Source organism: Lipotes vexillifer, unplaced genomic scaffold, assembly GCF_000442215.2.
Source record: "Lipotes vexillifer unplaced genomic scaffold, Lipotes_vexillifer_v1.1 scaffold19, whole genome shotgun sequence".
Taxonomy (NCBI): Eukaryota; Metazoa; Chordata; class Mammalia; order Artiodactyla; family Lipotidae; genus Lipotes; species Lipotes vexillifer.
Genome location: NW_006793856.1, coordinates 404,064 through 418,689, shown reverse-complemented (window position 1 = coordinate 418,689; position 14,626 = coordinate 404,064). Strand labels below are relative to the sequence as shown.

At 36.6% G+C, this 14,626-nt stretch overlaps 1 protein-coding gene across 1 annotated transcript in view; it reads left to right on the top strand.

Annotated features, from left to right (window-relative positions):
• MYCBP2 (MYC binding protein 2) overlaps positions 1 to 14,626 on the top strand; it is a 280,943-nt gene that overhangs the window by 224,229 nt on the left and 42,088 nt on the right. The window contains exons 56-58 of the mRNA XM_007466789.1: positions 9,574 to 11,217; positions 12,155 to 12,324; positions 13,104 to 13,348. Of these exons, the coding sequence (XP_007466851.1) occupies positions 9,574 to 11,217; positions 12,155 to 12,324; positions 13,104 to 13,348 (2,059 nt within the window). The remainder of the gene's footprint in view (positions 1 to 9,573; positions 11,218 to 12,154; positions 12,325 to 13,103; positions 13,349 to 14,626) is intronic.

Below are 14,626 nucleotides of genomic sequence, written 5' to 3'. Positions count from 1 at the left end.
ATTGACTCAAAAATATTTATTGACCACTATCTACATGTCAGGCACTCTTCTAAGTACTGGTCATGCAAAGAGTCCAGTTTGGGAGGCTTTCATAGTAATCCAGGTGAGATATGATGGTGGCTTTAGCAGAGTAGTAGCCTAAGAGATGGTATTAAATCATGGAATACTGGATATATTTTGAAGGGGAATCGACAGGATTTGCCTAAAGATTGAATAAGCAATGAGAATACCAAAATAGTGGAGGGCAAATCTAAGATTTTTGCCTAGGCATTTGGAAGAATGTAATTTCCATTTAATTTGGGGACTGTAGGAGAACTGGGTCTGGAGGGCAATAACAAAGGCTTAATTTTGGACATTATATTGGTAAGCTACTGTTGCATAACAAACCACCCCAAAACGTAATGACTTAAAACAAGCACTCTTTCGCTCACAATTCTGTAGGTTAGCAGAGTAAGCTGGGTTCAGCTGGGTAGTTGTTGTGATCTTGCCTGGGATCCTTCATGCATCTATAGGTCAGCCAGGTATTTTTTCCTTGGGGATTGGCTGGCATGAAAAGGGTGACTAGGCCAAATATCTCTTGTCATTCACTGGGCTAACCTGGGTTTGTTTGCATGGACATTGCAGGATTCTGCGAAAACAAAAGCATGCACAGTCTTTTGAGGCTTAGGCTTGACGCTGACACAGCATCACATATGCCATACTCTGTTGGTCAAAGCAGGACACTTATGTTCAAGGATGGAGAAATAGACTTCACTTCTTGATTAGAGTTGCTGCAAAGGGGCATGGTACAGGGATAGGAATAATTGTCACTGTGTTTGCAAATGATCAGATATGTTAAGTTTGAGGTTCCTTTTAAGTCCAGTGGAGATATCAAGTTGAGATCGATGTAAGACCCTGGAGTTCATGGGAACTGTCTGGGCAAGGGCACATAGTTGGGAGTTCTCTGGCTTATAGCAGAATAATTTGAGAGTTGCCCTAAGGGTGGATTAAAGCAGCAGGAAAGTAGGTATAGGGAGAAAAGAGAAGATGCCTAAAGACTGAGTGCTGGGGCACTTCAGGGTTTAGACATGGGAGAGAGGAGGAGAAATCAGCCAAAGAGACTGACAAGTGGCCATAGAAATAGGAGGAAAGCCGAGTCAGTATGGTGTTTCTGGAAGCCAAGTGAAGAAAGTATTTCAAGGAAATAGTGACAAGCTGTATCAGGTGTTGCTGATGGGTCAGGTAAAGTGAGGATTGAGAATGGACCATTGGATTTAGCAACGTGGAGGCCACTGATGATCTTGATGAGAGCAGCTCTAGTCGGATGAGATGCCAAAGCTCCATTAGAGTGGGTTCAAGAGAAAGGGGGGAAGAGAAATTGGAGGCAGTTATTATAGATAAATTTGTCAAGTTTTACTGTAAAGGGAAGGAAAACACATAAAGTGAAACCAGGGCAGAGGATGTGAGATCTGGAGAGATTTTTGTTTGGTTTGGTTTTTCATGGGGAAAAGGTAACATCAGGGTTGTTTTTTAATGAGAATGATCCAATAGAGAGAAAAGTTGCCGGTGCAGGAGAGAGGGGAGGATTGCTGGAACAGTATTCATCCGTGGGAGAGGGGATGGGATGTAGCACAAAGGGGAAAGCTTGGCCAAGTAGGAGCAGAAATAGGTGATCCATCATAAAAGGAGAGGAAAGAATGTGTAGTGTTAGCAGCTTGAGAATGTTGTCCATTTGTTTTTTGTTTTGTTTGTTTTCTCAGTAAAATAGGAAGCCATCATCAGCTCAGAGTTAGCATGGGGAAAGTGTTGGTGGTTTGAGGAAAGAGAAGATATGAAATGGTGATCGCTAACACATGGCAGTCATTTACCGCATAACAGGCACCATTTTAACCACTTCAAATGAGTCAACTCATTAGATTATGTTAGGAAACATGATTCACTTGAGAAACTTAACACGTTTGTAGCTTAGAGTGTTAGTGTCCTAGTGGCGGTTTCTTACACTAGAGAGGGTGGGGCCACATCATGAAGGGTCTTGTAAGCCACTCTTAGTAGTTTAGACTTTATCCTGTGAGTAAAGTGAGTAAAATGGAGGGAGCAGATGAAGGCATATATAGTTCTGCAGAATTTTAAACAAAAAGAATGATAGGCTCAGTCTTACATTTGTGATAGGTAACTAAAAATATTATGAAAAAGGTTCTGGAGAAAGGGAGAGCGTTAGAGGCAGGGATTCCAGAGAAGAGCTGAGTAGGGCTTATACTAAGATAAATTACAGTGGAACGTATAGAAGAAGGGACAAGTTTAGAAACACGTAGGCAGTAAAATTGTACAGGACTTGCTAATCACAGTTGAAGGAGCCAGTCTAGAATGGCGTCCAGTTTTCTGTCTTTGTTTTGAAAGATTATATGCTTACCTAATGCCAATACACAGGATAAAAAGCAGATTTTAAGAAAAAATGAGTTCAGTTGGGTAACTTAGCCTCCAATAAGCTGTAATACAATTTGAATGTGGGAAACATACTTAGCATTTCTGTAACTGAAGATGGCATTGTTGACTGACAGTTTGAAAATACATCATTACAGATTTTCATCCATCTTCCTTTCTGCATTTGTATCATATGGATGAATGTTATATTCTAGTGAAAAGCTTATTTCTGTTTTAGCCTTAAGTTGGAAATTTTGTTCTAGCTGTCATTCTTTTATAATTCATTTAGTATACTAACATTTATATAAGTAAATTTTAGTTCCTATTCTGTGTCTTAAGCTCTTTTTCTTCTGATACATTTAGTAGGATTCCACATTCTGTTAGTGCTTATACATATCTACATTTATGTGTGTATATATTTTTTAAGATATAGAAAGAAACCTAATTCTATAGATCCTTCACACACAATGATAATAACATTTTTTCAAGTTTACAGTAGAATGACAGGAACAGTGTTTCTGACTTTCTTCACTCAATTTAAACCCTGGTAATTGTACATTTGCATTCTTCTCTGAATAATACTACAGATATTTTGACAAATAGACTCTTAACACACGCAGTAAATGGTTAAGCTTAACTTATAATTCAGTTATTCTGGAAATTACTTATTTTAAAACTATTTATTTTTAAAAATATAAAAAACTAGTTTATTGGTTATTGAGGAGACAATATATGAACTATACCTTCACCCTGGCCAAAAGACGTGAGCAACCAAACAACATGCAGATAAGAAATAAGTACAATTAAGTATAAGTATTATTCCCACATCTGTCTGTCTATTGATGTTTTGGAGGATTTAGAATAAGGTGATAGTGATGATAATTACGTCCTCTAGCCAGCAGCTGCCTGGACTGACAGCTTTAAATGCAAATTCACGGGGTATAATCCGAAGAAAATGAAAACACTTACTCGAAAAGATACACGCACTCCAGTGTTCATAGCGGCATTGTTTATAATTGCCAAGGTATGGAAGCAACCTAAGTGCCATCAACAGATGAATGGATGAAGAAGATCATTACTTCATTGTCGACTCAAACCTGAAAGAGTATACGCCCCTTTCTAAATCTCAGAACTGCAGTTTTGAGTACTGCCACCAGATGGTGACAGGTGCCTTGATTCTTCCAGTGTATTGTCCCAATAGCAAGGTCAAGGTCCTGATACAGCAAAACCACAATTTGTCTTTGTCCAACTGAAATGAGAATGCTTTCTTTATTAAAAAGAAAAGTTATACTGTTTTATTATTATCATTAGCCTAGGGAATAATTTTTTTAAATACAATTTACAATGAGCTTAGAGTTTCTGTGACCAGAGAATGAATGAAGTACCCCAGGGAACTTGATACTCGGGATTTAAAACAAAGAAAACAAAGAATAAATGACATGTAAAGAACCGTTTTGTTAATAAGGGGATACTTTATACCAAACAAACAACGTTGACTTCAAATGAGTACTGGAGGAAAAATTCCAGCTTTTTATATTGTTTTAAACATTATTCTCCTTAGTTAACTATATTATGACAAAAAAAATCAAAATTCTGCAGACATTAATTTAATAATTGATTGTTTTATCTATAAAGCAAGGTAAAAAGGAGCATGATTAATCTTCATCAGATGTCTAAAAGTTGATCAGTTTTTTCTTCTGTGCATAGATAGCAAAGTATCTCTTAAGGATTACTTCCCTTTTTAAATTGAAAGATATAAATCTTTTAAAAAGTTAACTATTTCAAAGTATTTTGAACATGAGCTTGTGAAAATTAAATGTCTAGAACAAGTGTTGTGTGAAATCACAGCTTACTGTACTTAGGCATTTAACAGTAACCTTTTGTAGACTTTCAAAAGATGTTTCTTTCATCTTATTCACTCTGAATCATACCTAGGACTCCAGTCTCTTTAGGTTTTGTAACATATTGGAAAGACTTTAAGGATGATTTGGCTTCAAAACTTTTTCCAGGAGTTTGTCCTTAAACCTCTAACATCCTATCTAAGAAGTGTCCGTGTAGTTTTGTACATTTATGTTACGGGTGCTTTTAATTAAGATAGTATCTGATTTCCTGCTCCTGTGTCCTCCTGCTAAACCCAGTCTTCACAGATTTTAGTGACCAAGCTACGAGACTGTATCCTTACATTGGCAGTTTGAATCGTCCTTGAATTCCAATCAAAAGCTGGCACTCTCCTAACTGACATTTTCAGTGAGAGTTGCAGAGTAAGTATTAGATGAGATTGAAATAGCATAAGACCTCATTTTGCAGTTCCTGGTGCCTTTGAGTTTTACACACTTTAAAAAGAAGAATGCTCAAAAATATTAAAATTTTAACATTGGCACGTGTCTCCATCCCTCCATCCACTCCTACCATTCTCTCTTGAACCAACTACAGGGGGTATTTGCAGTTGTCCTTATCCACAGAAATTGCACTATTCAGTTTTTGACTTTTGTTTTGCTAAGTTCAACTGTCAGTTCTAAGATTTCATTTTACTTGCTCTGTTGGCAGTGTTTGACAGGATTGATCTTTCTCTTTTCCTTGAAACACCTTCTTCCTTTGCCTGCTGGATATCTCCAACCTCGGCTGTTCATGTCCAATCTCTTTTCTACATCCTCCTCTATTCTGTATTCCTAGGACTGTCCCAGGGGTTTGGTCTCTTCTAGGCCTTGCTACCTAAGTTGTCTTATCCAGGCATGGAGTATTACCCAAAATCTGCGTGCTTATTACTCTCAGGTTTATCACCGCTCCATCTAGGGTGTATTTGTTCATTGTCTCTCTCCTTTTACTGGAAGATAAGTTCCATAAGAGTAGGGACTTCATTTCTGTTCATCATCTTATGCTCAATTCCTAGGACAATGTCTGACACGTAATACATACTCAGTACCTTATATGGAAGGATTCCTGGTTTTATGAATAGTTCATCTTTAATCTTGGCCATAGTAATGAATCAGTCAACTATTAACTTTTTTCTGTTTTGAGAAAAGTGTGTGTTGTATTCATTTTTTTAATTTCAATAATGTTAAGAAAGTTATCTCCTTATTACCTGAATTTATTTCAGCTCACTTGATTACATTTATTTTCATTGCCATGAATTAAAATTTTAAATAGTGGATTTATTTTCAGATTTAGATAGAGTTGTTTTTTTTTTTTAACATACTGCTTTTGAAAGACCACTTTAAAGGTTCTGTTAATTTTTTGAAGAAAGATAATTTTTTTAAACTTTAAGTACTTCATTTTCTGCATGGTGAATCATTAATGTGTCTGACATTTTCAGTGACTTGTAAATCTTTTTTGCTTTGTTTGTGTTGTGAGACTTTTTATAAACAGAATTTGGTATCTCAGTAATAAGATCGACAAAACAAACACTAAATATTGGGATTAGCACTGACATTTTTTACTGAGGATGGACTCAGAAAAGTAGTTGACCATAAATGTCAACTTGGGTCCATTCTGAGATACATACTGGAAAAATTATAGTCATGTGTCCATACAGAAAACCAGGTGACAATAGGTTAAACTGTAAGTAACATCTCTTTATCTCCCACTATTTACAAAAAAAAAATTACTTATAAACTTTCATTTATAAGTAAGTGAGCACCAAATTAAAGAAAACTGAGTTAAAGAAATATTAGTCTGAAAAGAAATGCTCAAATTTGATTTATCAGTGCTATGAATGTTATTTAACTTTTAGGCTAACACATTTGGCGCTGTCGTTATTAGTCTAAGTTAATTAATTTGACCTTTGTATTCAGTTTTTAATTTTAGAGAAATAATAAACTTGCTGGCAAATTTAGCAGAATATAAACTTTTTAATAAGTTAGTAGTCGCGCATACCATTTGAAATGCTTTGTTTCTGCTTGTGTTCTCTGCTAAATTTTTTTTCCATTGAATCTGTGCTGCTTCTTTGCCAATGTTTTCCACTGTAGAATCTCCATCTCGCAACCTTGCTTCTCGTGAGCGCATTTACAAAACTTATGGTGTAGCTGGGCCTGCCTCTGCTCTCTCATCTCTGTCTCACAAACTGAAGGGTGGGTATGCGTGCCTTCACGGATGGGCCATTCTTAATAAACCTAGGAGGTTTCAAGAAAGAAGTTTTAGTTCACCTCAGTCATTTTCATCTCATTCCATTTAAGATTAAAGTTTATAATTTTATTTAAAATTTGATATTTTGGGGTAATTTGTGATGTATCTGTTCAATATTGATTATTCTAATTGATATGCCTGTTTACTATATGTAGGTTAAATAGAACTCTTGCTTAATTTCAAACCTATATGAGATATTAAATAAAATAAGTATGTAGAAATAAATGCCTTTGGGGAATTGTAGCACCATTATTAGCAGAACGAGGTGGTACATGTGTAAGCCATAAAGCACGTTGTGATCTATAAGAATATAGTATCTCATGTGACAGGTTAGTCTTCAACTCATTTTTTCTGTTAGGTAATATAAAAATCATCTTCCTGTTTTAGTTTTTTCATGAGAAACAGTTTGATAATTGAATTCTTTACTTTACCTTAGTTTTCAGGGCTGTCCTGTCTGGCATGAGTCTTCCTTGTAGTATTTTCTTAGCTGCTTAGTTTTAATACTTTAAACTTAGAAATGTTTAAACTATTGACAATTGATAAAATGCCAGACGATTTTAAAATATGCTCTGGTCTTATAAAATAGTGTAGATACCTAGTCACATATTTTTGTCTTAGTGTAATGTTTAATTAAACTTTTAAAATCTTGTATTCCTAGAAATGAGTAAAACAGTTTTACATTTCTCCTTTGTACAGTTGACAGTGATACTGTATAATATTGTAGTATAATTATAGAACCTGATCTCTGTAGTATATAGTCTTGTGTAACCTGATATTATAGTATATACTATGGCATATCATATTACAGTAGAGTATTATATTATGATTACATTATAGGGTGGTATTATGTAACCTTTTATTTATAATTTTGGCATAAAAATATGCAGGTTATTAATGAATACCTAATATTTAATATTTTTACTAATATGTTTGAATGTACTAAATTTTTATCCTGTCCTGTGTTATTTTTTCTTTGGAATCTTTTGAGATTAAAAAAAGTGTCCATTATTGCTTAAACTTACATATGATAAACGTTAAACAAAATTAAGTGAGGAATGTGAAAGTTTTTACGATCTAAAGCTTTTTAACAAATTGTGTTGATATTTATTGATACTTAAAGCAGCCACATGACCATTTTTAGTAACACTTACTGCACGCCTCAAAACTTTTGAAACCCAAATGGAGAAGAAAAACATCCGTTAGTTAGTATGTGGGTTTACCACACTTAACTAACTTGACGTATTTGTTTTTTAAAAATATATGAAATATATTTTGGAAAAGTAAATTTTTTCGGCAGGATTTAATTGTAATCCGACATCTTGGGAAGAAATAATTTTGCATTATTTATGTGCCTAGACTCCAACAGGTATTCAGCTGTCACCACTTACAGATCTTAAAAAAATATTCACCGTTACCTGAAGCATAGAAATAAGGTATACAGCTGCCCATACTCTCTGGCCCTCTCTATATAACAAACATTTTTGCAAGCATATGACAGGTGGTGTTCCTGATATTTGGAAGATTCAATTGTTTAGCCAGTCACAGTGGAGATTTCCTTTATGAGGAGTTGTGCATCATTAATTACAAAGCAAACCTCTTTCAATCCACGAATTAATCTTGTGGAGAGAGGGGTGCCAAATATTAAAGATTTACTGCTTATTTGTCTAGATTCAGCATTATGTATGGTTCAGCTCATGAAATAAACGTGATGATGAAGGCATTTCCAGCTGTCAGAGTAATAACGAAAGCTAGTGCTCTAGACGTCAGTCACTCCAAATTAGTGGCCAGGACTAAGCTGATTCTTGATTCTACCAAATACAGTACATTGGTTTATAAAATCTGACCCTCACACAACAATGGCTGCTATCGCCTCTGCCCTGTGTCCATGGGAGCCATAAAAGTAAAAAGTGAGTTTTCAGAGAATCTGAAGATTTGTGACTAGCAGAAGGGAAAGAAACTAAGAAAATAGGAAATTGTTTGCTCGTTTAACAAAAACACTTACTATGCTGACCCATTCTTGACATGACATCAGTGGAGTGTAGTAATGAGCAAAAATACCAGCCCTTGCAGGCCTTCCATGAGGAGGCAGATGCCATGGCAGAGCTCTCTTGACGTATAGGTAACTAGGCTGTGGCTCTACACACACAGATTGCAAGCAAGCCCCAAAACACGTTTCTACTTTATCCACATTTGTTCATATCCCTGTAAAAAGGAAAAAGAAAGAACTACAGTGTAACCAGTCATCTCAATTTACTAAGTATCCTTTTTCAAAAAATATAAATGCTTCTAGCCAGGTTTATGGATTTTCAGTTTTTCATGTCACTTGAATCACTTCAATCAGGTTGCTTTCCTCCTAACAATGAACTAGTATCACTGGCACTGAGGGTAGAAGTTTCGATTTTAGGGAGGAAAGATGATCTTGAAGGTTGTACCACGGACGGACAGCAAAGATGACCTGTGGCTCTAAGGCCTCAAAGGAAAGCAGGAAGTAGTAGGAAGGAGAGACACTGAATGAGGCCAGGATGCCGAAAACAAGTGGTAGAAACATGTGGAAACATCTAATGCTTTGCCTAGGAAAGAGCGAGATTATTTTTCTTTTTATCCTTTTTTGTTTCTGTTATTCTCCTGACTCCCTGTTGAAAGGCCCCAGAATTCAGACTTGTAATTCTAATTCTGAGGATCCCACCATTTTTCTTCTTCAAGCTCTGAGTTCTAACCAGCTAAACTTATGAACTAAATAAGCTTTTAGAACATAACCTCTTTACAGATAACAGACTGCCTGCATTACATGTAATTAAATAATAGCTTTAGGGCATTCATACATTAATTATGAATTATTCTAATCCAAACATTAGAATATTAGAATTATAAAATGATGTAATAGAAATTTGACGAGAATTCCCCCTTTTTTCTTTATTCTTGAAGTACTTTTGTCTGTGACAAGCAATACAAATTTTTTTAGCTGTGTTTTTTTATTTCATTGTTTAGTGGCTAAATCATCAGTAAGTTATAATTATATTAACAAGTTTCACTATGAAATGGACCATACAGGTGACCGAGGGACTGTCTCAACATCTTCTAGACCCGTCTGTACATCAGGAAAATCAGAACTGTCCTCCAAACACAGCAGAACACTGAAACCCGATGGACGTATGAGCCGGACTACTGCTGACCAGAAGAAGCAGAGAGGTACAGAAGGGCTGTCGGCTAGTGAATCTCTCATGTTGAAATCCGACGCTGCAAAGTTGAGGTCAGATTCTCACAGTAGGTCGTTATCCCCCAACCATAACACCTTGCAGACACTAAAGTCTGATGGGAAGATGTCTTCTAGCTTCAGAGCCGAATCCCCAGGACCAGGTTCTCGGTCATCGTCTCCTAAGCCAAAGACCCTCCCAGCCAGCAGGTCTGGCGCATCCAGTGCTAGCTCTACACGGTCCTCCTCGCCGCATGATAAAAGTCTACCTCAGAAAAGCGCTGCTCCTGTTAAGACGAGACTTGATCCTCCTCGGGAACGTTCCAAATCGGACTCTTACACCCTCGATCCGGATACCCTCCGCAAGAAGAAAATGCCCCTCACAGAGCCGTTAAGGGGACGATCAACATCACCGAAACCAAAACCAGTACCAAAGGATTCTAAAGACTCCCCTGGATCCGAAAATAGAGCTCCTTCTCCCCACGTGGTACAAGAAAACCTCCACAGTGAGGTGGTTGAAGTCTGCACTTCAAGTACTTTAAAAACGAATAGCCTAACAGACAGCACCTGTGATGAAAGCGGTGAGTTTAAGAGTGTGGATGAAGGTCCGAATAAAGTTCATTTCAGCATAGGAAAAGCACCACTGAAAGATGAACAGGAAACGAGAGCATCCCCCAAAACAAGTCGGAAATGTGCTAATAGGCACACCAGGCCCAAGAAGGAGAAATCTAGCTTCCTCTTCAAAGGAGATGGATCCAAACCTTTAGAGCCAGCCAAGCAAGCCATGTCCCCTTCCGTGGCTGAGTGTGCCAGAGCCGTCTTTGCCTCTTTCCTGTGGCACGAAGGCATAGTACACGATGCAATGGCTTGTTCTTCTTTCTTAAAATTTAATCCTGAACTTTCCAAAGAACATGCTCCTATACGAAGTAGTTTAAGCAGCCAGCAGCCTTCAGAAGAAAAGGAAACCAAATTAAAAAACAGACACTCATTGGAAATATCATCTGCACTGAATATGTTTAACATTGCACCTCATGGACCAGATATATCTAAAATGGGTAGTATCAACAAAAATAAGGTATTGTCTATGCTTAAGGAACCTCCCCTGCATGAAAAATGTGAAGACGGGAAAACTGAGGCCACTTTTGAAATGTCCATGCATCACCCGATGAAGTCTAAGTCTCCTCTTCCCCTGACTCTGCAGCATTTAGTGGCTTTTTGGGAAGACATCTCTTTGGCTACTATCAAAGCAGCGTCCCAGAATATGATTTTTCCAAGTCCTGGTTCTTGTGCAGTCCTTAAAAAGAAAGAGTGTGAGAAAGAGAATAAAAAGGCCAAAAAAGAAAAAAAGAAAAAGGAAAAGACAGAAGTTCGGCCCAGAGGTAATTTGTTTGGTGAAATGGCCCAGCTGGCGGTAGGAGGACCAGAGAAAGACACCATCTGTGAGCTCTGTGGAGAGTCACATCCATACCCAGTGACATACCACATGAGACAGGCTCACCCAGGTAAGTGATGTTATTGAATATATGTAAGTACTTTGTGTAGAAAAACAAATTAGGTCACTTTGACTTAAGCTGTTCCATGAATTATGTTAAAGTACAGGGAAACGTTTGCCCAGAATTTATAGTGTCTTACAATGTAATTTTTAAAGTGCTTTATCAATACAGTATAGGGTTCATGAAAAATAGGTAAAGAAATCTAATAGTATGGTGGTAAGGCAATCTAGTACTATTTCATTTTAATGTATCACATTAACTTTTAAAATATTTTATGTGTTACCCAAAGGATGCTGTTAAGGTGTCTCACACAATAGAAATAAGGACGTGTCCATTCACACAGGAAAGATTGCAACATTAGGTCTCCTTTGATTGTATTGTTTTCCTGTTCAGAATTACAAATTCAATTAGATTATACTGATTTCTTTGGGCATTTTCCTGTGGAAGAGATATTAACTGTTTCATCAGAAGACAGTTTTATGTTTTAGGTAAATGTAACGATTTCTGTAACAATTAATATTCCAAAACTCACTTGTTATGGATTTGGGTAAATGTTTTTCTCTTCCTACATATTACACTGCAACCTTTTGTAAAATACATGATTTGTAAAATATATTATTCTCACAGAGTGTATTATACCTAATACCTGTCTTCTCCAATTTTTTTAGCATACTTAAATAAATCTAAATGTACCCATATCTTAACAGTTCTTCTCATCTGCCTGTATAGAGTATCGTCAGTATTTTAGGCATCATTTACTTGATTACTTTTGGTTACACCTGCAATTTTGCTGATATTAATTAACAGCCCAGGTGGCGGTTACATATTTGCTTCAGTATTTTGCTTACTTTGAGAAGGAAAAGCCGTCATTTATGTACAGGTGGCAAGGAGCAAACTATTAAGGACACTTAAAGTGTTAAATTTTTATTTATGTTCTTACTTCAAGGTTGTGGCCGGTATGCTGGTGGACAAGGTTACAATAGCATTGGGCATTTTTGTGGAGGATGGGCTGGTAACTGTGGTGATGGTGGCATAGGGGGAAGCACGTGGTACCTGGTGTGTGATCGCTGTAGAGAAAAATACCTCCGTGAAAAACAGGCTGCTGCAAGGGAGAAGGTATTTTTATTTTGTTCTGGCTATGCTGTTAGTGATAAGGATAAACCTTATAAAAATCTCTTTTTATGATCATATTATCAGACAACTCCACATAATTGATATTAAAGATCAGCCTTCATAACAGGAATAATATATAAATTTAATTTATGTACGAGGTCAGCTGTTTTTAAGTACAAAAACAAATTACATCTTGGGATAACACAAAACAACTCTCCTGTAGCATACATACCTTATTGACAGATGTTTACTGCGTAATTTTTTATTATTAATTTGTCTGCTATTCTACACATGTATATAGCTTTCCCTCTTCACCTTTATCTCTCTTAACTCTCTCTTTCTCTTTTTCCTTTTCTTTTTCTACTCTTTATCTCCTCTCTCTTTTTCTTAATCCTTAATTATGTTGAGGACTCATGGAAAGTCAGGATCATTCACACTAGTGACACACCTAGCTAAAAATATTTGCCAAATACACACACACACACACACACACACACACACGCACACACAGATTATTTACTCTTTTATTTAGATAACTACATTTAGATTTTACTACTTAGTTTTTTTAACTTTCCCAAGGAAAGAGAAAAATATAGTTTGCTATTAGTTTTAATAAGTTCAGGAGAAGCATGAAGTGAATGTTGTTATTGGGAATCACTATTATTATTTTAAAGCAGTTCTACAGTGTTGAATAATTTTTATTGGAAATTCGAAACATTTAGGTTAAGAAATTTAAAATTTGAGTAGAAGTAGGAAAAGATCCCTACAAATTTCCTTTCCAGGTCAAACAATCTAGGAGGAAGCCAATGCAAGTCAAGACGCCCCGTGCGTTGCCCACTATGGAAGCTCACCAAGTGATTAAAGCCAACGCCCTCTTCCTGCTGTCCCTGAGCAGCGCGGCCGAACCAAGCATTCTGTGTTACCATCCTACAAAGCCATTCCAGTCTCAACTTCCCAGCGTGAAAGAGGGCATTTCTGAGGATCTTCCGGTTAAAATGCCTTGTCTCTACCTGCAGACATTAGCTAGGTAATATAACTCGGCTGTTGTTTTTTTAAATCACTTTGGATTAACAGCTACTGTTTAATGTCATGCCCTGAATTTCCACACTACAGTACATATTGTATACAGTAAAGTGACCTCCAGGAATTTATTTTCTGAGTTGCCTTAGCTCAGAAATATGACTGGTAGAGGTATAAACTTTAGAGTAGTAGGTATTTGAAAAAATATGTAAATACTATGTTGATCTGTATTATTATTAATACACAGTATGTCTTAGTAAGACTTCAGCTATCTTTTACTCTTTGGTAGGCAGACGTCAGTGTGTTAATAGTGGGAAATGCTAAAATGGAAATAAACCGATATTTGCTATCCAAAATCTTTCATTTTTCAAATTATTCTGTTAGCGTTTAAATGTTGGTTAGCTGAGTACCAGCTTTGTGTTACACTAAGATGAATATAATAAAATCCTGACTTTGTGTGTTCACACTCTGGTGGAGACAGGTATGTAAAGGAAACATTTAAAATGTTACGTGAGGAGTACTTATGGTAGAAGTGTGTATAGAATACTGTCATAGCATAAAAGGTAGAGAGTACCTGAATCTTGCCAAGGAAATAAGGAAAGGTTTCCCAGAGGATCTGACATTTTAGCAGTCTTGAAGGATAACTAGAAATCAATCAAGCAGGAAATGAGAGGAAAGCAATTCCTGACATAAACCACATATGTGAGGACACAAATGAAATAACATTACCCATTTAAGGAATACAGGCTTATTAAAGTATTGGTTACCAGGAGAAATATATGAAGTGTTGTTTCCCAAGACCAGGTAATGCGTGGCTCTGTAGCCCATGCTAAGGTTGGATTTTATCCCATAGAGGAAACAGTGGATAAAGAAGAATTTTAAACAAGGAAATGCGTGAACTGGTTTGCAGTTGGAAGATCACTCTGCTGCTAATGTGGAAACCGGATCAAAGGGCATAAGTGAAGATGGAGAGAAGCCTGTTAACAGTGTACTGTTTTTCCTGTATTGGGCTTTGCTGGTGCAACCCATATGTTCATGCATTGTACACTGATACTCTAAAACAGCCTTTCATAGGCCAAATTCAGATTTTTTTCATCAGCTGACAAATGAAGATTTCTAGAAATTGCCTGCTGCCGTGGCTTACCAACCAACAGTTCCATTTTGAGAAGCAGAGTTATGTAGTTTGTTTGTTTGTTTTTGTACTTATTATTGAATAAAATGAGTGGGAAACAAAAAAGAAAATGTGAGACTAAGTACATTTGGGACTGCGGAGGAAATCATCAGG